Source organism: Nothoprocta perdicaria, unplaced genomic scaffold (genome assembly GCF_003342845.1).
Source record: "Nothoprocta perdicaria isolate Ctin4 unplaced genomic scaffold, notPer1 scaffold_80, whole genome shotgun sequence".
Taxonomy (NCBI): Eukaryota; Metazoa; Chordata; class Aves; order Tinamiformes; family Tinamidae; genus Nothoprocta; species Nothoprocta perdicaria.
Genome location: NW_020456088.1, coordinates 2,336,442 through 2,362,335, shown reverse-complemented (window position 1 = coordinate 2,362,335; position 25,894 = coordinate 2,336,442). Strand labels below are relative to the sequence as shown.

The 25,894-nt window shown below is 45.8% G+C and overlaps 1 protein-coding gene across 2 annotated transcripts in view; it reads left to right on the top strand.

Moving 5' to 3' along the window:
• OXSR1 (oxidative stress responsive 1) overlaps positions 1-25,894 on the top strand; it is a 71,895-nt gene that overhangs the window by 19,786 nt on the left and 26,215 nt on the right. For both annotated transcript variants that reach the window (XM_026051901.1, XM_026051900.1), the window contains exons 3-5: positions 5,064-5,172; positions 14,794-14,935; positions 23,570-23,625. In XM_026051901.1, coding sequence (XP_025907686.1) covers positions 5,064-5,172; positions 14,794-14,935; positions 23,570-23,625 — 307 coding nt within the window. The remainder of the gene's footprint in view (positions 1-5,063; positions 5,173-14,793; positions 14,936-23,569; positions 23,626-25,894) is intronic.

Here is a 25,894-nt window from a genome sequence, read left to right as displayed (position 1 = left end):
AGGGGGAGCAGCTGCCTCTTCATTTCCCAGAGTGATTAAGAGAAGTAGGACAGGTTTGGGAAGGAGGATGGGAGCTGTGGCCTCTCCTAGGAGGAGACTCCAAAGGGTAGATTAGATAGGACAAGGCCTGACAGGTCTGCACGAGGGGATAGTGAAGGGAAGGTGCCGCTGTCTGGCATTGCTGAAGCCAGATGGGAACCGAGGGAGCTGGGCACGGAGAGCTGAACAGCACAAATCCTGCCCTTTTAAACTCCATGGAATTAACCGGGGAACTTTCTGCCAATGTTATGGAGAACAAACCTTGTGTGAGATAAAATAAATCAACCTATAGTTGAGAAGGTTACATCAGATAGGATTATTTAAAAAAAAAAAAAAAAAAAAAAGGTTATGGGCTCCCCTGGTTGAAAGCATAAGCCAACTGTTAACTGCCTAGGGCTGGTCAGAAGCCCTTCCTGTGGGCAGATAATTGTGTAGCTGCCTGTTACAGGGTTTTGCACCTTCTTTTGAAGGCTTGGGCAGCGTGTTGAACTGGCTTTGGTCTAACAGAGTAGTTCCTACAAGTGGATTAAGCCTCCCACAGGGTTGATGGGGGGAAAAAGCAATGGGCTGCTGTAGGAAGGGCCAACTCCTGGAATTGCTGTTTTAGTGGCATTTCCAGCCTTTTAAGACCATCCTGCTTGCTCGAAAAGTACCCAAGTGCCAATGCCAACAGATAATATGGGGTTTGTGTGGTTATTCCATGTCCCTTGTTGGGCATTTCTTGCACAATGGTGAGTTTATAGAAGACTTAAACCAAAGCTGGCACCTTGCATGGTTGTAGGGTCCCTCCACGTAGGAGCAGGAGTGGTGCTCGGCGGTCCTAAATATTGGTGCCCTTTCTTAGAATAGTTTGGTTGGAGAACAGCATTAAGAGCATGTGAAATCCTCAAAGAAGTATCCCACTTCCTTCACTTGGAGCAGGCCAGCAGGAGCTGATGCATAGAAGTAAATCTGAGCAGCTTGCCATTATCTGCAGGTGCTAAGGACGAGTTTAAGGTTGTGCAGCACTACAACCACGGGTGTTATTCTGAGCCCCTGCAAAGGTCAGTGATATGTCAGCTGGCAAAGTGGGTGAGCCTGCCTGCACTTGCATGCTCAGGATGGCTGCTGGAAGGGCTCTGTAGTTATAAAGCAACATGACTTGTGCTTTACAGCTTTAGGGACTATAAACAGGTAAGCAGTTGCCACGAAAAATCATACATTAATTAAAAAATGGGAGCAAAAGAATAATTATTCCATAACACTCTAGCCATCTGCCTCTTTTGGTTGGTTGTCTCCAATAGTGTGGACTTTGGAAGAAGGGACAATAGTTAAATGACACTGAGGAACAAATGACACTGAAGAATGACCATGGAATGACTTGCCACAGGGGTGTGTTTTTCCCCATCATCTCAGGTTTATTTATGTCCCGATATATGAAGGCTTTTTATCCCTTTAAAAACTCTTGTGTGTGTGATCTTTCCCACTGTTGCTCCCAATGTGCTAACCTAATTCCCTTTTAATCCTGCCAGCCTGTTTGCCACAGCCATATCTCGAGGGAAGGAGTTTCACGGGATAATCCATATGCCCAAGTTCCACTGGGGTACCTAGTGTTGAGCTCTGGGCTCTCCAGCCCCATCTCCCCTCAGATACCGGCTCGAGTTGACTGTGACAGAGGAATGTCACATTTTAAAATGAAAAAAATGTAAATATAAATGTACCTAATATAAAAATTGAACAGTTAAGGTTGCCTTGGGCTCCTTTAGAACCTCAGTTTTAAGTCTTTCCTAAAAGAACGAAGGGGCCAAGTGAGTGACAAACACTCTGCCCGTGGTATCGGTGGAAGGGGGACCTCATCTGCCCGGCTCTAACTCGCCCCTCGTCCTCTGTGCTCTTGGCCACGTTGGCTCCAAGGTGGCCACCACACGAGCAGCTTTGGGGCTTCCTCTGGTGCCGCAGGTGCCCACGTGAGCAGAGCGCTCCCTACGTCGGCTGTGATCCCGGCGACACGAGGGAGGGGAAGCCAAATAAAGCGGGACTTTCATCGTAGAGCAGGCGCCTTTCAAATGTGCCTCGGGGGCAGATAAGCAAAACAAAGAGCAAACGTGAGAACGTCCTCGGAAAATACCTGCCAGAAAGTTCAGAGAGCTTAAATACAGGCTTAAATATAGTCCGGAATAGGGTCGTGCTGGCTTTGCCTTGGTGCTGCTGTTAACTCTGTGTGGAGCTGTGTGCCAGTGGCTTCCAAAAGAGGGGTCCAGAACTGTCTGCCTCGCGGAAGACTAATAGGTTTCTTGTGCTTCTAAATTGTCCTTTGCAGCAGTTTTATTAGAGTTTCAGAAGCTTTAAAGTGCAGCTTTTATTGCCCTCCGAAGTAGTGAAAACATTTGCCAGAGCCTTTAAGGGGAAGACATGAAAGCCTTTATAAAGCTGATCCCTGTCTGTTTGCTCTTGGAATTTGACAGTGCAGATATTAAAAATATGTGGCCCAGGGTGAGTGTGTTACCACCTCCAAACCATTGTGTCTAGACGTGAGTCTAGAGCAGGGAACTGTCCAAAAAACTCATCTTAATGTTGCCCTTACCCCACGCAAAGGACTGTGGCTGCTTTATGCCTTCCTCCTCCTGCTTTCTGGGTTAAATGTGCTTTTAACTGGAGCTCCCTGGTGACGCTGGACTAGGATTCCTGGCTACAGCTCCTCAGCCCCTTGCGTTTGCCCCCCTCTGATCCACCATTGTCTATACGGTGGAATTGGTGTGGTTTCAATTAGATGGGAATGCCTGTTCGCCACCAAATCCCCAGGGATTTGGGGTCATCTGTTGAAAGGATTCCGGGCGTCGCGCCTCAGGCCATGGGCACTCTTCGGGGGGCCAAGGGGAAGGTTGGTTTGATGTAGCCGGTGTGAAATCACCCAAGGAAACCACAGAAACCAGGGCTGGGATGACAGGGGGGACGCTCTGCCCGGCTGCTGCTCTTCCTCGCTGGTAGTAACATAAAAACATTGGGAATTATGGGCTGCAATGCAGTTAATTATTCAGAGCCACGTTAAGGCTGTGTGAGGAAGGCAGTGCTTCAAACCCACTGTTTGATATAGGCTTTTTCACAAGCTCAGGCTTGTGATTATTCCCCCTATTCCTCTTTGCACACTAAAGCATATAACAGGCTGAATTTTTTTCTTAAACAATGATTCTCAGCCCTGGGAGAAGCAGATGGTAATACACAAGTGAGGAACATCTTGGAAAATACAATGACAGTGACTAACAGTGCCACAGATCCCTGCAAAAGGCCCCGCTATGGCGCTGCTCAAGTGGCAAACTGATCTGGATTGCTCAGTGAACTCGGTCCAGGGCTTTTCTTGATGGCTGTCTCCTGAATTCCTGTGGACTTAAACTGATACGGATGAAATGTGTAATATTTGTGTGTGCTTTCCCAGGGAGACAGTGCAAAAGACTTTGTGAGGCCTTTAGGTGGAAAAAAGGATAAAAAACAGCTCTTTTAGGGCATTTGTGAGAATGGTGGGTTTGGGGAAGGACTGGTTAACTGGAGACTCAACATCCTGTCTGCTTCTTTCCACCTTTTTCCCTGATGTTTCTGCTTGTGTTTGTGTGTGTAGTGTGTGTGCTTAGTCCTCTTGTGAGAGTCCAACCAGTGCTTTGAGCAGGTCCAAAATGATCCCAGGTGCTTGATCCTGGAGCAAAGGAGCTTGAAAACCAGAGCTCCCAGGGCTGAGCTGTGCAGAAAGACCTGCCCTCGCTTCGTGCAGCCCAGTGCATCCTGCTGGATGTTTGCAGGGTTTTCCACCCAGCCAGGTTTTATACAAGTGGGACAAGGCCCAAAACAGGCAGAATCTGACCAGATTTCACCCAGGAGTCTCATTCTCATCCAACCTTTGGCAGAAACTCGGAGCGGGGAAGTAGAAAGAACATTTTGTTGCCATCTTTCTGTCAAGGGTTTTTGTTCCCTGCGTCATAAAGAGGCGTCACTGGAAGCCATCAACCGGCTTGGAAGGTGCGGGGAGATTTCCTTGCTGAAAAAGAGCTTGACCCGGAGCACGTGCCTGCAAGGAAGGCAGCGGGATAGCAGGGGATATTGTTTCAGGCCGTATTTACTTTGATGGAGTGGTTCTCGGGTAGTGACATGAATAACCTCCTCCCCACCTCTTCAAATCCCTTCCTATTTAGAAAGGTTTTATTAGTTGCCTGGCAGGTTGGTGCTTCTCTTTGTGCACCTTCTGTGAAGCTTCTGTGGCACTTGGCGGGGGCGGGGGGGGGTACTTAATGTCCAAACTGTTCATTTATTCCTGTATAACAAAAAATCCGTCAGTGTTTCCTGGAATTTTATTCCCTCCACTCAGTTAAGAACTCCATAACCCCTAACTAAGACTGAAAGAACACTCATTAAACTAAAACCTATAACCAAGCATGGTCAAACCCCAAGAACTCTCCTACCAGAGCACATTTATTGAACACTGTAGGTATTGGCTATTTTCTCATCTCAAACTGTTGTCCTTCTCCTGCCAACATGACAGAACACGTGGCTGTCCCCTGTGCCCACAGCCCCGCTGAGCGCTCTGCTTTCATGCTGGGAAGAAACGTTAGTGATAAGAGGCCCTTTTCTTTCCAGCAGCAAATATTTCCCCTTCTTGTCCAAACGATAACCTTCAGCTGATTAAGGACCTGTTATGTAAGGGCACATTGACTCCATCTTTCAGCGAGAACCTCCTTGGTTGCAGCCTAATGTAACTGCTTGGGAATACCCTGTGGGAGCTGGAAGCAGGTGCTTGGGTTCAGACCAATGTGTTGCCTTTGCAGTTGGGTTCCCTTACACTTTTTTCTTTTCTTGACATATAGTTAGACTACCATAGAAGAGTTTTTTAGCCTTAAGATAGATGCCATGAATATTGCCTTTTTTTTTTTTTTTAATGGTTGCCTTCTAGGTGTCATTTTTTGCCCCATATCTATTTGGACTTTATTTCTCCGGGGATTTTTATACCCATGGAATGATAATCACTGACACCACTTGCAATGTTTTGTTTTTCTCTACAGAAAGAGATTCAAGCCATGAGTCAGTGCCATCACCCCAACATTGTATCCTACTACACGTCCTTCGTGGTGAAAGATGAGCTTTGGCTGGTCATGAAGTTGCTTAGTGGAGGTGAGTGGTCCAATTTCTTTACCCTAAAAGGCAACATAAAATGTAGGCTTTGTCATACCCTTTCCTTTGTCTTCCTTCCAACTTTCCCACTTTAAGATACGGAAAGAATAATACTTGAGTTCTCCAACACATTTAGATCAGAAATAGCTTCTCTTATATATATTGGTAGTAACTCCTAACTGCATAACTGCGTGATAAGGGTTTTTTTTAACTCCTATTTTGTATATATGATAGAATTTCTTATAGCTGGCCTTGTGTTTGCTGAGTGACTCACTTGTGTATTTGAAAACTGAAAGTTGTGATTTCAGAGATCAACAAAGTAATGTTGTAGTTGAAGCCATTTTAAACTTTCAGAAGTTGAATCTTGTTTGCATCATCTTATCACGGATCTGAAATGGTGTTTCTTGGATTGTCTTGATTAAAGTTTCGTCATCTTAACCCGGAAGCCTAGCACAAGCATTTGGGCTGGAAAAGGGTGCAAGGGGCCCCTGCAAGCCCAACCGCTCCCACCAGCTTCATCATGGGAGTTGTGATGTTGGCAACTGCTTTTGCAAGGCTGATTTGCTTGACCTTTTCTCACTTGCAGCTTGGATGCCTGCATGGTGCTGATGGCTTGTTGGTAACCAGCCAGTCTATTGATTTAGCTTATTTATGTGTTGGCTACTCTTGTGAGGAACTTAAATCACCTCTATTTTAGGCAGAGCTGCTCCTATAATGCCAGTGTTTGGTCTTAAAAAGGCAGAAGAGCAAGACTGTGGATGTGGTTTGATTAAGCATAGTTATGTCCCTCATAGCTGGATCACTTTGCCCATTTGTCCTGCATGGACATTACCTACTGTGAATACTTGGGGCAATTTCCATTTGCCACCTATTCAGTGCAGAGACAGGAAGACTTTCCCTTTGGAAAAGTCTTTTTATACTCTGAAACTTTTTGGAAGTTCTGGAAACTTCTTATCAGTAATGCTTAACTGGATGGCATCATCTTTTCCAGGATACTTGTTAAAGCTGCAGTCAAGACAAGAAACCAAACTGAGTTTGGGATGATAGGAAAGAGGAGTGTTACTAAGTCGTTGGTCTGTCTGTAGGAAGACTTGACTTTTCCTGGCACTCTAGTGAAAAGGGATTTAAAGCTGAGGGGGATAAAAGGAGTATTTTTCTTGCTTAAAAAAAAAAAATCTCTTGGCTTCCCTGCTCTTGGCTGAATTAAGGACTGTAAAATGCCAGATGATGTGGAAAAATCTGGCTAAACCTGCTGGCCTCTTCCCCAAGAGCCTGACAATGACCATAAAACATGCGTCTGTGAAGAGGTTAGAGAATTTCAGCAGGCCTCTCGTGGGGGATCAAGTTTCCTACCAACATAAAAGCCTTGTTTAAAGGGTTTCTAGTACTCCATATGTTTGTGTGTGTCATTAAGAACTACCCTGTCTTCTTGGACATTCACTGGTCAGGTCATTCACGATGTGATTGCTGTTCATGTATAGGAAAGGATTTGCTGCCAGTTTATGTAAGCGTTTGTGCTGTGTATATAAAAAGGGGACCTGGCCTATGCATATAAAAAGGGATCCTGGTTTTTACAACACGAAGAACTGATGTTCTTCACACACACAGGGTGCAGGATAGACCAGAGCTCTGTTCTTGACCCCTTTTTTAGGGGTGCATGCAACCTCTTGGAAGAAAATTGTCAACTGCCTTGACTAGTGATTGCACGGTGGTTTTCGGTCAGAACCAAGCAAGTCTTGGGCTAACGCTTGAACCTTCAAATGTTGCTTCTGCTTGTTTTGCCTTTTTTTTCCCCATGCTTTATTGCATAGAGCTTAAAAAGACTTTTTTATGGAGCACTGTTTCCTAATGAGGAACTGCAAACAAAAATTGAAAAACTTCTGAGAGAGGAAGAAAAGAAAGGTGTTTCCAAACCCATTTCTCGGTTGTGTAAAAGGACCTCTTTGTCATCATGTTCTTCACTTTGAGTAGGTTTCTGCATCTCACAGACTGGTATTTGACCCCCTTGCAGTTCTAGCAGATTCTGACTGCTCTGTGGCCTCCAGCAGTTGTCACAACTACCGCTCCTGAAGGACGCTGGTGGAGAAACTCACACCACATCTGCTGAGCATAGATGGGCTCCGTGCTTCAAGGCTGCTTCAGAAGTTAAGGTTTTGCTGTTGAGCAACCACTCAGGAATGCACCAAGTGAGACCAGATCCATGAGTGGACCAATATTAACGCCCATCTGAGTCAGAAAGAGATAAGGAAAAGATCAGCCTTTCGTGATCTGGCTTCAAGTGTTACATGGGGTTATGCAGCACTATAAATATGAATCTTTTTTTGCCATCACACATGTTGAAGAGCAAGGTCCTACAGCAAGTAACAGCAATGAAGTCCCCTCAAGCCACTTCTGTGAGTCAGGGTTGCACTTCCATCTATTTTATCAACATTTCACTATGTGGGAAGGGCTCTGAGGACCCTGTCATTGCTTTTTCTTAGTGAGAAGGCTTCCTCAGCTGATGTTTTTTTTTCTTGGCTGTACTTCAGAAACATCGTTTTGGGTCCCAGAGCCAAGTTCTCCAGGACAGTCAGTCTTGAGGATGGGGAAGAAATCTGTGTAACTTCCTGACTGAAGAGTGTTTTCATTCACTTTTAATGAGCGTATTTTCAGTTGTTTTGAGGCTGAGTGATTTATTTGTGTAACGAGAGACTTTAAAAAGTGCTCCTCATTCCTTTCAGCTTACTTCTTATCAGCAATAAACTGGCTACTTTTGTGGTCATCTGTAGTCCAGAGGGAAAATTAATGACCTGAATTTCTCAACAGGAAAAAATCTTTGAGCTTTTTTCTAATGAACTGTAAAGAAGAAAAGCAACAGGGTGCAAAATTTCTTTTATTCCCTCTAACAATTCGTAGAACATGAACAAATGTAAATCAAATCGGGTTCGATGCTCGTCCATGCTGTATCTTTCAGAGTTGCTTTTTCTTTTTCCATGCTCGAGGATTTTTTTCTGAGTAAAAGTTCAGAATCTTACTGCTTCTTTTCCATCACTGTCAATCTATACTCGACGCTTAAAACTAAGTTTAATTTTAGTCTACTTATATTACTTTAAGCAGCCTACAAGAAAGACAAGCCTTGAATGAAAGCCTTGTGATTTCTTCTGTTTTTTTTTGTTGTTTTAAGTGCAACTTAATCTATTTTCTGGTTGTACTCATCTCACTGAAATCTTAACTCAAATATTTTAGAAGTGTCCCTAGGGGAGAAAATGCCAAATCTGAGGCACTCAAATCATTTGAGTGACTCAACAGCACCCTCAGAAGTGGCTTAACTGCAGTGCGGAGACTAGGTTCAGCTGAGCTGTTAGAGTGCCATTTAAGAGCTAATAAGCTGCAGGAAGGCCAAGGCAGCCCAACTGGCTGGAGTTCCTGCTGGAAGCAGTTGGAGCTGGCTGGTTTGGCACCAAAGAGCTGAAGATCCTGGTTCTTCCCCAGGGCAGAAAGGTGGCTGTGATGTTACCAGCTGGAGGTGACAAGGGCTGCTGGAGTGTCCAGTCATCCTGACTCTTCTTCCAGGCTTGTGAAGTATCTTCCTTGTGTTGCCTTCAGTAAAAATTGCAGATCTTATCTTGTAATGATAAAATTTATTTTGGGGATCCAAGTTTAGCAGTGTCAACTCAGTGCCCTGCCCTTTTGGTCCAATATTTCTCCGGCCTAAACTAAAGCGGCTATTTCTAGCCTCGTGCTGCCCTGCTCTTTGCCTTGCTGGCATTCCCATGTCCTGAATTTTAATCGTGCCTTTTTTTAAAGCTCTCCAGTGCTCAGTCCTGCTCTGGGACGACTTTAGTAGGAAGAGAAGCAGCTGTCCTTTTGTTCCTGTGCTTTTTTTTGCCCCTGGCTGTGACCTGTTTGCTCCTCCTAAATTCTCCCGAGTTTTAAGAAAAGCTCCAGTTTAGCAGGTGACCCAGAGTCCCCAGAACAGTTGCTCGTAGAGCAGCTGTCTGCTCTGTGATAGCTGCTAACCCCACAAGACAATTTTTACTGCTCTGGTCAACAGAAAATGAGACCTCTGGTATTTTTAAATTGCACATGTCTTAAATGTTGAAAAATTAGAGGTCTCGCAGCATCTGCCTTGAAAGCACCTAATGAAACCTGCCAAGGACAATATTGCATTGAAATAGTTAGAACCTGCTCCAAAAGTTTCTAAGAGCACCTGATCAACCTCTTTCTGGATATTTTATCCCAATTATGTGGTGAAATGCTTATCCAACAGTTAAGGAAAACCAAGAGGGTAAAGCCTTATATCTCCACCACGGCAATGGGGCATCCTGTCCTACTTTTCCCATGTTAATCTCTGATCTGGCCTCTCCTAAAACCTACTCAGCAGTCAGTCGTGGCCCAAAGATAGGCCATAATTTCTTAGAAATCCTCCTGTTTACTCTGGATTATTTTGTAGTTAGGACAGAGCCAGGCTATTTCAAGTGCATCTGGAGGATTTAATTTTAAGTTGTGATTCCACAAATAGACTGCAAGCAATTAAGGAGGGGATAAGTCAGAGACGGGAGGTTTTTGGGTACTGCTTGTACGTGATTGCAGAGTGTGCAGCATGTAGAGACGTTGCCATTTCTGTTTTTAAAGAGGAAAAAAAAATCTTTTTTTAGGAGAAAATTGAAGGAAAATAAACCCAGTCCTGACTGATCTTGGTTCTAGCAGGATTACATAGTGAAACGCTGCTGATGGCCAGCTCTGTTCTCCAGCCTATTGATGCCTGGTTTCTAATTGGCAAATCAGTGCTAATGTCGATATTCTGATCTAATAATTTAATGAAATGGTAGAGGGTTTAATTACATTTTGCTTGCCTTTCCCTTGAGTTACAGTATAACTTTCGCCATGTGGTTCCCACAGTGACTAGCTCTGCTTGGTGTTGCCTCTGTGGGCACCTAAAAATCCTCCAACCCCAACCAAAATGCTCTATATTTATCAGGAATCTTGTTCTGAACAAGCTGTTCTTTCCCCTCAGGTTTTCACGCCTTCTCCGCTCTCGTACCCCAGTACCAACACGTTAAGCAACTTGGTTAACGACCATCACGTGGGTACTTTGCTCCTCTCCTGAGGAGGAGCGTTAGAAGCAGGCTCCTTAAGGGCTATTTCCCGTGCTTGGCAATAAGGGAAACGGGTCACGGAAACGCGCTCCGTGTTGGGAACAGGAAGCGCTGCTGTTGGCCGGGACTCGCTGCCGAAAGTGAGTCGGGAACAAGCAGCACTGCTTGCCCCAAGGGCATCATTAGGCACCAGGTTTCCCCAGCAGCAAAGGCGGTTTCAGGAGTTCCTGGCTGCTTGTTCTCCACCCTGCCTGGAAAACGGGATTCCAGTTATTGCCGTGATCCTTGTTTACAAGTTTGGGTGCAGGAGCAAGTGGCGCTTGCAGGTTTGGAGGTGGCAAACGGTGCTGAAACTCTCATCTTGCTGCTGAAGAAGGTACTGCAGTAGCCCAAGGTGAAAGTAGACAACTTCACAGGATAGGGCTGTATTTTCCAGGTTTCAAGAGCCATCCATTTCAGGTGGGTTCACAGAATCCCAGAATGGCTGAGGTTGGAAGGAATCTCTAGAAATCACCTAGTTCAACCCCCTGCTCCAGCAGGGACACCCAGGGCACAGGGTGGCATCCAGGTGGGTTTGGAAGGTCTCCAGAGAAGGAGACTCCACAACCTCCCTGGGCAGCCTGTGCCAGGGCTCTGGCACCCTCACAGTCAAGAAGTTCTTCCTCACATGGAGATGGAAATTCGTATGTTTCAACTTGTACCCATTACCCCTTGTCCTATCACTGACCACTACTAAGAAGACTTTGGTCCCTTTCTCTCTACATTCTCCCCCCCAGGTATTTGTACACGTTGATCAGATTCCCTCTCAACCTTCTCTTTTTCCAGGGAAAACAGGCCCAACTCAGTCTTTCCTTGTATGACAGATGCTCCACTCCCACCTTAATGAGCAAGAAGTATTGACTATCCCCTCCTCCTCCAAATTGAGGCTACTGATCTGTTCATAGATGACTTTGCAGCATCTGAGCAATGAAGATGTCACGGATAGAAATTCACCCTTTGGTTCTGCAAGGTCAGGCTCTACCTTCTACAGCTCGAGGCAGTCCCTGCGGGTCATTCTGTAGCCTCACTCCAAACTGCAGAGCTTCCTTCTCATCGCTCCTGGGGGAAAACCAGAAAGAGCTGCTGGTTGCTGGTTCCCTTGCAACTGATCAGAAGTTGGTCTGACCCCTTGGTCGGCTGCAGAGTTGATCTGAGCAGTGAGTCATGGGCTGGGTTTAATCTGGGGAGGGCAGGTCTATGTTTGACTGGTTCTCTGGTGACTTCTGCTGTCAGAGGAACTACTGCTACATTAGCAGCTTTCAAAGCAGATTATGGAGCGTGTTAGTTTTAATGGAAAACCACTTAACTCTCAATTAACTGTTCGGTTTGCACGCTGAGATGCTCTACCTTGAGCAGCCCTAGTATGGTTGGCAGTTGGCATCAGCAGATAGCGAGGCACTTTAATTAAAGATGAGTGACAAGTAATGCTAAATACTTTATCACATTGCACAATCACCTTGTAGGCTTCCTGCTGGTGAGTTGCCCAATGTATATTTGATGGGCAGGAGTTTGTTTACAGCTGCATTTCTTTCCATACCAATCTCTGAAATGAAATTTCCTCTCCTCTTTCTGTTCTCTTTTTGGACTAAAATCTGTTGCTTTTCACTAGATGTTTTAAAGCACCCTTATTGGTAAAAGCTTTATTGGATTTTAAAGATAATATAGTTGACTTTTTTTTCCTTGAAAAAGTTGTTCTTCTGATTATTGCTCTTTATTAAAGAGCATGCACCTTACTTCCAGCTTGAACCTCATCTCCTGGCCACAGGGTATAGGACACATTAGTGTTGCAGGTTGTTGAATCTCATTGTCTACGTGGAGGACAAACCCACACGGATGAAAATGTTCTTGAATCTCTGCTTAGTTAAGTTCAGATCAGCTTTAATTTCACCACTTCTGGCAACTGGTTTGGAAGCCAGTTTAGAAATGGGAAGTTGCTGGGGGTGGTGCTGGTGTTTTTGTACAGGATGATCAGCTTGTAAAGCACGTGCTCTAGGCACTGCAGCAGAATGTTCCCAGTTAATTTCCAGCAGTTAATGTCCTATCCAGCTGGGATCAGGCCGCTCCGTACAAAACAACCCTCTCCCTTAGGCTAAGGAGAGCCCTTGAGCCGCTGGTGAGAGTGCAACGGTGTTGGTGAAAGAGGAAAACACATGGGCATTCTAAGGCCATGGGCTTGTGGAGTTTATCCTGCTTGACTGGGCTTCTTGGGAATGATTTTGCCTGGAATTTTTCAGGCTATTGCTGAAATGCAGTGTCTGCTTTGGGAAGACTTTTCTTCCACGGTGAAGTTTCCATGTCTGTTGGTTTCAAAGCACCTTAGAGTTGAGTGTTTCTGTTTTGGGATCCGGATGCTGCTCCATGACTCCGTATCAAGCTTGCTTAACCAGAATGCCAGATGATTTCGAGCACTGCACGGAGCAATATGTGGAAATGCTGCCTGGTTTCAATGCCCCTAGCATGCAGGGCAGTGCTTACAGCGTTGCAGTCAGGGATCTGTGCCCAACTCCTGTTATTTTTGCAGGAGGCAAAATAAATACAGCTCCACTGTGGTGGTGCCATTTGTAAAAACACGTTTTCCCTTGAGTAAACAAGTGGGCATGAGTTGAATAACGCTTTCTTCACCAAGAAGGTGGCACTGCTGTTGCTGTTCTGCTGTACGTAGCGTTTGGCTGGGAGCCTTGTTGCTCTTCTTTTATGTTGAAGGCTGGCAGATTTCTCCAGTTCTTTAAATGTCCCAACAAGAAAGTGGATTGAGGAGAAAATGGGCTTGAAAATGCGTAGGCTGGATTGAAAGCAGCTCCTCAACACTGGTGTGAACCAAGACGTTGCTTTTCTACAAAGAAGTCTTGCCGTGTGTGTGTCCTGCTGCCTTTGCTCCCTATCCTCTTCTTCCTTTTCTGGGTTAAACACAACCTCTAGCTTAGCTAAATACAGGGGTTTGGGCCAAATAAATCAAGCGCCATCTGATCTGCCTCCTCATGTTCTCTGAGCCCTTTGCAGGCAAGGGAACCGTTTCGAACAAAGTCCTCTAACAGAGGGGTGGGTGGAAAGAGGACAAAACGAGGACGTGAGGAACCACATATTTTCCCTGGACTTCTAAACAAGTGACAGTTTGTTCTCCCAACACAGGCATATTTGAGAGGAGGAGGGGGAAAAAGCTCAAGAGTGAAACTGGAGACCTGCTAGAGTTTTTTTTTAGGTGGCACAGAGGTTCTTGGCCAAAATGAGAAGCATTAGGGTTTGTGAGCATGTACTTTCTAAATGTGAATGTCACAGCCGAGTCCCAGGTGAGTCCTCAAGATGTTCAAGGAGGGGGATGATGTTGCCCTCTCTGCGGGAAGCCCAACCTTGTTTGTAACAATCTCAGACTTGGTTGGAGGGAAATATTTGGCTACTGCCTTTAAAATCCATGCCAGAGCTAGCTAAAGGCTCGAACGTGCTGCCATGCATGGACAAGGGCAAGGAAGACCAGACACAGCTAAGAATATTGTTGAATAAATAGCTGGAGGAAATAAATAAAAAATGAAGAAATCAAATGGCTTTTTTTTCCTTTTTTTTTTCTCCATTTTGTTGGTATTTGCTGCATTGAGCTTATGTTTTTCTGCAAATAGTTTGCGCGAGCGCTCGGTCTGGTGCAGAAGGCTGTTGGATCAACGCGCCCCGTGCCATTTCCCCCAGGCCAAGGGACACCGTGTGCCCGTGTGGTGGTTTCCTCTGCTGTGCAGATGGCACAAAATGAGCTTTTCCTTAGCGTGTGCAGAGGGGCCTCCTGCAGCTTCCTCGGGAGAATCCAAAAGTAAAGTAGTTGGCAGTGGAAACCTACCAGCATGATGGGTCCTTTGCCTGGAAATTCAAAAAGTTTCATTTAGAAAGCATAGCTTGTCATGCAATACATCATTTACATTTAATATTAATATAATTTAGTATTTCTAAGGAAGAATTTAGACTATTCCAGCTTTTTATACAGTGAAAAATCAGAAAAATTGCACCTTTTCTGTGCTCTTTAATACTTTGTCTCATTTTTTCCACTAGGAGAGTGTTGTCTGCTAACGCAGTAGGTTTTTCTTGCAGCTTCTCCACTTTTTAAGTGTTTTTACGAGTTTTTAAGAGCTGAAAAGTAGAATCTAATTCTACCCAGCGAGTTGCCTTCTGCGGGCGAGTCCTGGCAGCCCCCTGGCTTTTCCATTTCCCGTCCCATGTCTCTACTCTTCAATTTTAAAGCAGCTGTAACATCCGCATCCACTCAACCATTCCACGCATTCCCTGTACAGATAACTCCTCAGATCCTCGTGACCACAGGGAGTTCTCGGGTACCTTGAGGATCTGCAGCCCTGCAGGATGCATCCCAAGTCTTTTATAGGAACTACTGATTGTCCTCTCTTTGCTTCCTCCTTCCCATCCCAAATTCTTTCAGCTTTTGTAAGTTATATTTATTTGTGAATCTGTTGTTCTTGTTTAAGCTCAAATATTAACCTTTCCCCCCCTTCTCCTTTTTCCCTCCCAGGCTCCGTTTTGGATATTATAAAGCACATAGTGGCCAAAGGAGAGCACAAGAGCGGAGTCCTGGATGAAGCCTGCATAGCCACGATCCTCAAGGAGGTGCTGGAGGGGCTGGACTATCTGCATAAAAACGGGCAAATCCACAGGTACTTTTTCCTCATCTTTAGTCCCAAAATGTGCCAGTGCAACAGGGCAGCTGAGCACCCACAATCTCATCACACAGCCAGTTGTTAGAGTGTGGAACATGGCTAATAGCAACAGAGCTTTCCATTATTTCTAAGTTATTTTTCAAATTTTTGTACATCTTTATTTTTCTTAAAGCTAGCTGCAACAATCAACATCATAGATTAAATTATCCAAATTTAGTTTTCAAAAAAGATGGAAGCAAAATTAGAAGTGAAAAACCTCACTATTGTAGGCAAAACCCAGTTAGCCAATGGCTTGAGATTCGATGTTCTGTGGAACCTGTGGGTTTTGGTGCTGCTCTGGCATTTGGGAGGTATTTTTAAGTCCTATTTTCCTCTCCCCTTTGGCCGAGGGGAGGCTTAGTTTTAGGAGGAGAAGATACTAAGTCAGTATATTCTGCAATGAACAAGAATGTGATCTGCAATCCTAAATATGCTCTCAAAATAGAACCTATGGCTCCCCCGTAATGTACATCGCTCTAACCACAAGCCTGGCTCCCTGGGGATTTTTGAGGTTGCTCTTCTGCTGGTGCAAAGCCACTATAAGCAGCGCTGTTGCCATGCTGAAATAGTCCTCTGTGCTCTTAAGATAGCTGCAGGACAAGAAGGATCTTAGATTTTTGCCAAAATGTTATTTCAATTAGAAAAGAACAGCAGTGTTTAGTTCATGTTTTTGGCCTAACTGAATGGTTTTATGGATTGTTTTGGATCAAAAAAAGAAGTTGGAAAGAGTTCTAATATGTTTTTTTTTCCCCTAAGAAGAAACCTTAAATTTGAGTTTCCAGTTTCAGGTAAAATTCTGATTTAACAAAGAGTGGTTTTGAGTGAAGACCACTTTGATATCCCAGCTCTCTGATAAACCTTTATATAACAACAACTTACCTGCAATTAAAGTGCACAGCAACTTTTAACCCTTCCTGTAAGTAAGTGATAAAACCGTATTCACCTGGGACTTCTGACTTATTTAACTGATTTAGTTCATTTTCTGGTCTGTTCTTATTTAAATGAGGTCCAAATATGGAAAATCTTTTTAAAAAGGGACTGAAAAGCAGTAATTTTTTTTTCTGAAGATGTGTCCCTGCTTGAGCAGGGGGGTTGGACTAGAGGATCTTTAGAGGAATAACTGGACTCGGGGTCTCCCAGGGCAGCTTCAAGTATCTGGCTCCGAAGGAAACGGCACCAGGTGACCCCCGAGCAGCTGAATTTAGTGTCTGCCATGCGGGGCAGCTGCATGGGGAGCCTAGGTTGGGTCGGAGGGAGGTCAGAGTCAAGGGCGTTGCTCAGATGTGACACTAAACCCAAAGCAAAGAGTGGCACAAAGCGCCTGTTCGGTCGGTGACAAATGGGGAATTCGGTGTGTCAAAGCCTCGGGAAAATAATGCCTTTGGTACCAGGAAGAGATGTGATCTGGGTGAAGTGAACGTGGTCGGCATGTCCGGGGATGGACCTTGTGCTGCCAAGGTTGAGGAGCTGGTCCCGAATGGAGCGCAGTGGGAGCCGCCAGCCCGAAGCGGGGACGGGTTGGGGCTGTAAATCACAAGTGAGAGCAGACAGCGTATGTGGCGGGGGAGGTGCCTGCTGCTTTTAAATTATGCATCATCCTAAATGGGTGATTTGAGTTAACACGTGGAAAACTGGCTTAATGAAACTCTGCTGCTGCTGAATCTCACTGCGCATAAGCTTGTCTCAAACTTAGTGCCACTTCCAGTTAAGGTTCGGGTGCCACGTTCATGTGGTGGAGCCAGTGCCTGGCTTTGGACAGGGGAATTGCTTGACAGTGTTTTATACAGGGGATTAGAGAGCCAAATATCTCGCAGAGGTTTAAATTACATCTTCTTGTTCGCTTTGCTAATTCACAACTTGAGCTGAGCTCGGACCTGGACGTGTGTCGTTATTCGGAAGCCGACGCCGGGGTCTCCCCCGGCAGGGTCGTCCCCTGGCAGGGATGTGTTTTGCTTTTATTTAAGGGTCTTGCAGTCTGCTTTACGAAGAAGAGGAAAGGATAAATTGCATCTTCAGAAATGGTATTTCTAAAATAAGTATTTAGCTGTTGGGTTGCAAATATTCCTGCAAAATCAGCAAAACCATCGGAGCTGATCCAAGGTGCTGTTCCCTGCGGAGAGCGGTGATCCCGACAGCACCAGAGGCCCTGGGGATGCAGCTCCTGTTGGACACGCGGCCTCCATCCAGCACTGAGGACCAAGGACCCCGCTCGGAAGCTCGCAGGGCTCCGGCCAGGCAGGTTGTTGTGGTCACAGGCGACCGGGCGGGAGCGACACCCTGCCGGGGTCACTGCCCGGCTAATCCCGCCCGCCTGACGCGGAGGCCGCGGGCACCTCTGCCCGTTTGGACTCTGGCTCCTTCGGGGATTATCCAGGCCCTTGATGGACGTCTTGGGAATAAAAGCAGAGCCAAAAGCAAGCGGGGCTGTTCTGTTGGTTCAGGTGGCTCCTTGGAGGGGGGTTCAAAGCTCCCAGGTGGTTCCCTTTGTGGCAGCCTCACAAACGAGTCGCGACGATTAACAGCTCCAAGGCCCCGCTGCCTCTCTCCTTATTTTTATCTCCCGGCTTATCTCCTGCTCCTGATTAGCTGTTGTGTAACTGAGTATTTCAGTTAGTCCAGGTGAAGCGATACGTTGTCCAAACCCTTTTATATAGTCAGATTCTTCAATCGCTGCTTAACAACAGAAAACAGCATTTTTTTTTGTTAAGTAAAGCTTGGGAAGTGGGTTTAAGGGCAGCACCCTTGAGCCTTGCTTTGAAGAGACCCCAAAGCAACGTTCTGGTTATATTTTTATGCCCAGAATCGATGTGCCTGTTTCTGTGGAGCTTGGGGTTGCTTTGGCATAAGATCAAGACTTTGTTGCTTGGCTCTTCTGTCTATATTAAGAGAATTTCTGAAAAAAGGGTTATTTTTGTGTGTACATATACTTACGTATAGGTGCATGAACAGCACTTGTATGTGTCGTTTCACAGGAACTTGCCTCAAAGAGGTAACTTCTGAGTTAAGGTAAAACCCGGGGGAATAGGTGACTTCTGAGTTTAGGTAAAAGCCAGGGGATGCATTTTGGTAGAGCTCAAGTGTCCTACAGAACTCAAGCTTAATTTTCACATAGCTGATTAATGCACTGAGAGCTTTGCTGGCAGGAACTGCTAAATACGGATTTTGGGTTGCCACAGGTGGTTTTGAGGGCTGAAGTGCTGCAGTTTGCTCCTGCAGCAATATTGCAGCAGACCTGCACAGCCCCCTTCACCTAGTGCTGCCGTCCTGCTTTGGGGACGCCAATTCTTGGAAATGAAACGAGGGTTGAGGCGTGGACAGCAGGATCCTGAGCCTTTCACCTCCAAGGGCCAGCTGGGTTTTAAAGCAGATCCTGAGTAATTTGGAAGCTGGCTGTTCTTCAGTGTCACTCGCCACAGACCCGAGTGCTGCCTCTGGACTTTGAGGTTGCTGCGTGGGCTGCAGTTACTCGAAACATTTTGATTTAGCCCAAGGAAAACACAACTTTTTTTTGTTCCTTATACACCAGTTACAAACCACATGAAAAGCAAGAGGAACGTTTCCAGTTTTAGTTCCTCCCCACTTGGATAACAGTTTGTTCCATGGGGATTAGAAGCAAGAAAATGTCCTAAGAGTGGGAAGTGGAGACCAAGGTGATCTGCGAGAGCCTCAGCAGCAATTATGCGTTTTGGTTGGCGATCCATAACGAGGTTGCATATTAAAGTAGTGTTGTTTCTGGCAGTTGCTGGGTTGTCAGGATTGTTTGGGTTTGAAGTTTTTCCAGTGAATAATCTGCATCTGCTGCAGCATTAATTCTACCGGGTGAGAATGCAACAAACTCCCTTAGCTTTGGCCGTTTGATTCCCTCAAAATCCATCCACCTTTACTTACAGTTACCATGTTCATGATACCTGTCGTGTCACTGCTTTATCTGGTATGGATTATTGGAAATAAATTGCCCAGTGCAAGCTCTTAAAACATCTTTCCAGTAAGAGCAATTTAAATCATTGACGTTCATCCTGTTGGTATTTTCTACTATAATGTATCGAGTGAATAATCCATTTCCATAAGATGTCTTTGAATGTTGTGTTACAACAACAGACAATAGACTTTCTAGCCTTTATAGATCCTAAGAGCTACCTAAATGGAGGTGCCTTAAGCATCTCATATTCAGCTAATGCATAGGAAATAGGCTTGTTACTTCATTTTTGTGATACTTTATTTAGCACTCTTAAAAATTTTGTAAGGCTGTATCAGAATGTATTTTTGCCTACTTATGACATGAAGCCGTGCAGGCCACAGGAAGCACTCCCACCAATTCCCATTAAATAAGTGATACGAAGCCTTCAAGTAAGGCCAGGTTCCAACTGGAGCCTTTCCCACCGTTGCTGATGAGCAAAGCAGAGCTTCTCAGGGACACCTGGGTCTGCAGGGAAGGAGGCAGCCACCGTGTGCCTTGTCCTGGGGATTTGGGGCAGCAGCTGCTGAAGGAGCTTTGTGCCTGCTCTCCATTGCAAGGTGCAGGCAGCAAGACCAGGAAATGGAAGGACTGATGAATTTGTGGAAGAAATCCCCAAAATATCATGGAACAGTAACTTAAAAAAATATATATTTTTTAAATCCTATTGATGCTGGGCTTAAGGCACAGTGATGGGAGGTAAAATCCGAGACTGGAATCTGTTACTGAACCATCCTAAGCTTCACTTGACTACTGGTGGTGGCTGGGGACAAGACAAGGGACAATGGGTACAAGTTGGAACGCAGGAAGTTCCATCTGCATGTGAGGAGGAACTTCTTGACTGTGAGGGTGCCAGAGCCCTGGAACAGGCTGCCCAGGGAGGCTGTGGAGTCTCCTTCTCTGGAGGTCTTCCAAACCCACCTGGATGCCGCCCTGTGCCCCGTGCTCTGGGTGTCCCTGCTGGAGCAGGGGGTTGGACTAGGTGATCTCTAGAGGTCCCTTCCACCCTCAACCATTTTGACAGTTCTGGGATTCCACTGACAGTTAAGCCAAGTGTTTGTACCTCTGCCTGGGAAGCTGAAGCTTTAGAAATGCCCCGACTCTTGTGAGACTTGGACTGGGCAGCCAGGTGCATCCAACCCCAAAACTGGGGGCCAAGCCCCAAACCTCTGCAGTGTTGAGGGCCTTGCTTAAAACACAACTTTTTTTTTTTTGGAGTGGGACCAACTTAGGCTCGCTTACTGCACTTCTGTGGTTGTCTTGCTTGTAATCTGTTATATTACACCAAACACACTGACTTTGGGGGGAATAAAGACATTTCTTTGCATTTGTGTAGCCCAAACCTGGTTTCTATTTTGCAGCTGTCTCTACTGATAAACCTCTTATAGCCAATGGTTTATATCTTGGCTTATAACACAAAGGAAAGAGGGGACACAGGTAACATATTGCTGGAGGGGGAATGATGTTTGACAGCAGAGGGAGAATTGAGCTCATTTGGCCTGTAATGCGGCAAATTGCTTCATATCTAATTGGAAGTAGAAATATTGTCCTGGAAGCATTTTGCAAATTACTTTGATAACGTTGACTGCAGCAAAAGGTTGTATCCAGTAAAAATATTTTGAGGTACCATTACCAAAAAATAATTATTCTTGCGTCTTGCACTTTTTTTTTTTTGCATAAAACTTGGCAGGTCCAACCATTACTTCCTCATCCCAAATTATGCCCTATGGAGTTGAGTCTATGAAAATGTATTGTTCCAGCTGATGTAAATCCTGTCTAATGGGCAGATGACTCATGGCTGTGCTGACAGACAGCCCTGCATCCTAAAGGCACGAACAGCAGGCTAGAAAAGGAGGCATAACAGAATTTACCTCTATTTCCTCCTCGATTTTATCATTTGGCTCCTTCGGTGCTGGGTTGCTCTTTGCTCAGGTCGCTGAAGTGGCTGCATCTTCATTAGCCTCAAGTAATGGTTGCTCCAGATGTGGGCTGGCGTTCAGGCAGCTCCTTTGAGATTTCCACATCCTGTGAAGTTGCTGCTTTTCAACGAGCCTCTTAAAATACTGCACTCCTTTTCCTGCAGAAGCCAAATTTACTAGAAGTCAGTAATGGGGAGTTTTGTTGCGCTCGCCTGGATTGCAGAGTTGCAGCTGGTACCTTGGCGCTCTGTGAGGAGCTGCCCTGTGCTCCCAAGTCCCTTCTATCTGGGCACTTTCTCGTATTTTTGGTGGTTTGGGAGATCCAGATTGTTCATATAGGGCCTAACATTGTTTATGTAGGGTCTAACGTGGCCTGGCTGTGTGAAACAAGTGCCCTCGGTCCAGCTTTGGAGCCCCACTGTGAAGCCTTTCTGGGATAGCATGGAGCATCTCTGTGCACCAGAGGGCATCCAAGCCCTTCTTCCCAATCCAGGTGTGCAAGGTGAATAAAAACATCAATGCTGTTTTAGGGAAAGACTCTTGGAAGCTTCAAGAAGAGAGGAAAGCGCGAGCTATGGAGTAGAGATGCCCCAAAGGATGTTAGCGTGCGCTAAGCTGCTGACAAGGGAATGTTTACTCTGGTACTCTGTTACTTCGTTTACCATGCAAAATAATTACCATTGCTGTGACCTAGGGGTGCTTCCTGTTTCCAACACAGTAATTTTGCCGGAGGCCGCCAGTGATTCTGCATCCGCCGGATCTGGTTGTGTCCATGTTAGTGGGAAGCACCTTCAAAGTGTTGTACTTGGCAGCAGCTGCATCCTGCAGTAACAAACTCCTTGCTCTTCAGCTGGTGAATTTAGAGGCTTCTCCTCAACAGAATAAACAGGAAACTGCCATTCCTCTGCCCTCCTCCTCCTCTAAGTTGCTTTAAATGTAATTAATTTAGCTTAAACATGGTGCTAAATTGGGAGATGCTGCAGGAGCATCGGGGCGCTGCAGCAGGAGGCCTCTGTCCGCCCAGCGTTGACCCAGCACTGAGGATGCTACAAGTGATGCTGATACAGGTGAAAAAGGGCAGGCCTGGAAGGTGTTTCCAGGACCCAGTAATTCCGAAACGGAGCTGATGTCTCAGCATCCCGTTGCCTCTGACCCGCTTTGCTGCTCTAGGGGTGGAGTGATGGCACCGCGGCCTTGGTCAGGGGCAGGAAATGCCCTGTTAAGCCCTAATTTAATCCCTTAGTTGGGCTTGTGTAGCTGGTGGTGGCCGTCACTGCCTTGCTTGTTGTAGCCATGATTTTTCATGATCTTCTGAGCCAAAGCTCTGTGTTCACTGGTGGTTACTTCCACCAAGAATTCACGCTAATTTTAATCCAAGCTGAATTTAGAAAACTGCATTGGGAGGGCTGATGCCTAGAGCAGCAATTTGGCTGGGGTTTCTGGACCCTGCTGTGCATCATGGTTGGGAATTCGCTGTCCTGGGCCGTGCTGGAGCGTGGCTGGAAGGACAGATGGGGGCTGCATGGGCAAGAGCAGCAGTAGCTCCAGCAAGAGCTTTGGGCACCGTCCCTTCCTTTCCCGCCCAGCCTGGAAGTGCTGGGAAACACCCCTGCTGCCGTGGAATAATCATTCCCAGGAGCGTGACCGGGAGGGGAGGATTCCCAGAGGTGCCAAGCGCATCCCACCGGGAAGCACGAACGCGGCCCTGGCGCTTCCGTAGCTCCCAGGGGAACCTTCTACCTAAGCACTGTCCATGAGCCCTTCTGCAGAAAGTGCCCACCTTTTGCAACACTAATTAAAATGGTGATTTACTCTGGCTGTGCTGGGTAACGGATGCTACAGGGGAGGACGTTGCCACCTGCCTGACGTTGTATTTAATCTCTCGGGTTGTTCGGGGTGCTTGAGAGCCCCCATCCCAGCAGCGTCGGTGCCTTCTCGTCTGCAGGGACCTTTAACTATTACCTGTTTCGTGGAGCTCGTGGGCACCGTTGGGCAGGGCTGTGATTCAGCACTGGTAACAGGCAGATAATTTAATAAAAAGCCCCTCTGCCTGTTTTGCCTTCATCACCCTCATGTAAACCTGTATTTTTTGCATACCTTCATTAGGCTGCTGGGATGAGATGGACCAAGATTTGGCTTTCTCATGCACTAGTAGGCAAAAAAAAATATTTTTAGGAAATTCCTTATGCACCTGTGGCATTTATAGCATTGCTTCAACTGTGAGCGTGTTTTATGCTTATCTAGTTATTCCAGCATCGCTGTCGCAGCTTCTCGTTGCTTTAAATCCCATTCTGCTATTAAATCACCTTCTCTATTAATGTAACTTCAGCATTTCCATATATACCTAAGCTTTCTTGACCAGTAAAGCAAGTTAGTAATGAATTTTCTTGTAGTACCTCTTATACCAATGCCTCAAACAGATGTTTGGCCCTGGAATGCTCCTTGTCAGCAAGAGGCAGTCATTTGTCAGGGCTTAAAATACTCTTTCAAAGGCTGACTGAAGGCTCCTGTCAGCTTCCATTTGCTGTTCAATTTGTCTTTAGCATCCTTGTCTTGCAGGCAGCCTTCTGCTTGATTGAAAGCAAGGGAGATGTTGCAACAAAATGCATGTGGAAAAGGTTGGAAAGCGAAAGTGTTGGAAGGGAAAAAAGTGGTTTTGTTGGTTGAAAGGAGGAAATTTTACTGAGTTCCGCTTACTCTCGCTTTATTTTTCTGCAGGGATGTGAAAGCAGGAAATATTCTTCTGGGGGAAGATGGCTCAGTGCAAATTGCAGGTAACTTTTCCAATGGCTTTGAATAAACTTTGGCTGTGACTCTGCATAGATGTTATAATGGCAAAAAGTCCTTCAAAACTATAAGAATGTTATTGTCAAGAAACTTTGATATTTTAAAGTAAGTCTTTGAAATGATGACTGTTAATGTGAATAAATCCTTTGGCTATTAAGTCCACAAATCAGTGTAAGTAGATAAAGCTCCTAATCAAAATCTGACTAGATAAACTAGCCAGATTTGTAGAACAGCAACTTCATAGGGTTGAAAAACAGCGTGCTGCACAGATACCCCTGATTTATGACCTGTGTAAGGTGTGTTCAAAAGGGTGGTCAAAGGTAAGTAGCTGGTGGATACATCTGAAGGAAATTGATGTCTCTAAATGTAAAAATGAGTTGTAACTTTGCTATAGCTGCAGATGTGCTGGTCACACTGCTCAGGTGGCTGCTTGAGCTAAGCCAAGCAGCAGAGCGTGTGTTTTACTGTAGGGACTAACCCAGTCCCAAATGGGACAAACTGGAAATCTTGGAGAGAGCCTTGCAAGCAAGTGAGCTGCTGTCCCAAGGGATGTGGTAGGGAGAGCTGTTAAAGCGGTTGCTTTAGCGAGCACAAATGTGCCTGGAGGAGGAGGAGGAGGTGTCTGCTGTTTGTACTCGCTGCTTGTTATAAGCTGCAGCAGCACAAATATGTTGGAAATGCTCCTTGGTGTAGGTGGATCATATGTCTTCTGTGGAAAAAGGTTTTTTTTGCCAGCAGGCAACAGGACTTTCCCCAACAGGACTTTTTCTCATCCTTTGAGTCAATCAGGCAAAGCCTGTAGGAGCTCTGGGAGCTGCTCTGCTGCGGGTGAAGGGACAAGGGCTTTGCAGCCCTGCATCCTGCAGTGCCAGGAGGGAGTTTGCCCCTCCTTGGCAAACCCATGCCTGGATTTGCATCTCCATATGAAAGGTGTCCCGTTTTCTCCCAGAAAAATACCATAGTGCAATACAGAGCTTTTACAGGTAGCTCTTCTCTCTCTGCAGACGATAACCAGCCTTGGTGTGGGAAGACTCAACACTTAAAGCCCAGGACTCTGGTCTAAAATCCAACTTTATTTTCCCTTTGAAGTCCCCCAGGGCTCTCGCCTGCTGTTGCATTTCTAACCAAGTGCAAATAATTCATCCCATGTGGCAAGTGCTGCCAGGCAGGGTGGGGCTTCCAGGAGCAAGCTGCACATTAATAAAATCCTACGGGCTTTTTCCATCGTGGGGCCAAGACGGAGCAGTTTGGATTTGTAATTGCGGCAGATTATATTCTGGGAGAGGCTGCAAATAGCTGTTGCATTAGCACAGGGCACTGTTGTTCCAGCGCTGCTGCCAGCCGAGCAGAAAGCTGCTTGTGGCCCTCGTCTTTTTTTAGGCTCACTGGTGATTTATTGTGTCTCCCTTTAGTAGAGCTTCCCTGGGACTCATCTGTCCTGGGCTTCTCTAAGCTGCAGTGTTTAAATGATGGGAACGGCAAGATGTGCAAAGTTCCCCTTTGCGTGTGGTTTTTTTTTTGCCCCAAACCTCTTGCAAGGCCTTAATTTTGAAACCTTCCACAAGAGCAAGTGAAGCAACTGAACTCGACCGCGGTCACAAGGTTTGCAGTGGTGGCAGGAAGCCCCTGCGCTTTTAGGGGAGGCAGCTGATGGACCTGAAAAGCCACAAAAACGAATGGATGAGTGAATACTAGAGAAGAGCCTGACCTGGTCAGAACATGGGAGTTGTTTTTTGTGGGAATTTCTGACGTTTCAGCTTCCTTCTGGTCTGACCTGGACTGAAATAGCAAGATCTCTCTCAAGTATGTTCTTTCTTTTTTTCTTTTCTTTTTTTTTTTTTTTTAAGAAGTGGGGGGAAAAAGTTGGAAATAGCAAAGCAATCCCAGTAAAGTAAGACTTGCATTTTGGCAAAGTCCAACCCATTTTCCTGTGGCAATATTAATGCATTTTATGAGTAATGCAGTTTATAGCGGAGTGCTTTGGTTATCAGCCTGACAACATCCCTGCCTTCTCATGGCATGATTAGATTTATATACAGTAAGTTACACTGTGGGGAGGGGGCAAAAAAATAATCAGCTGTGGAATGAAACCTGAGGCCTTGGGTAAGTCAGGACCTCCCTTGAAGGAGATGGATTATGAGGATGATCAGGGGCCTGGAACATCTGCTCTGTGAGGAAAGACTGAGAGAGCTGGGCCTGTTCAGCCTGGAGAAGAGAAGGCTGAGGGGGGATCTGATCAGCGTGTATAAATACCTC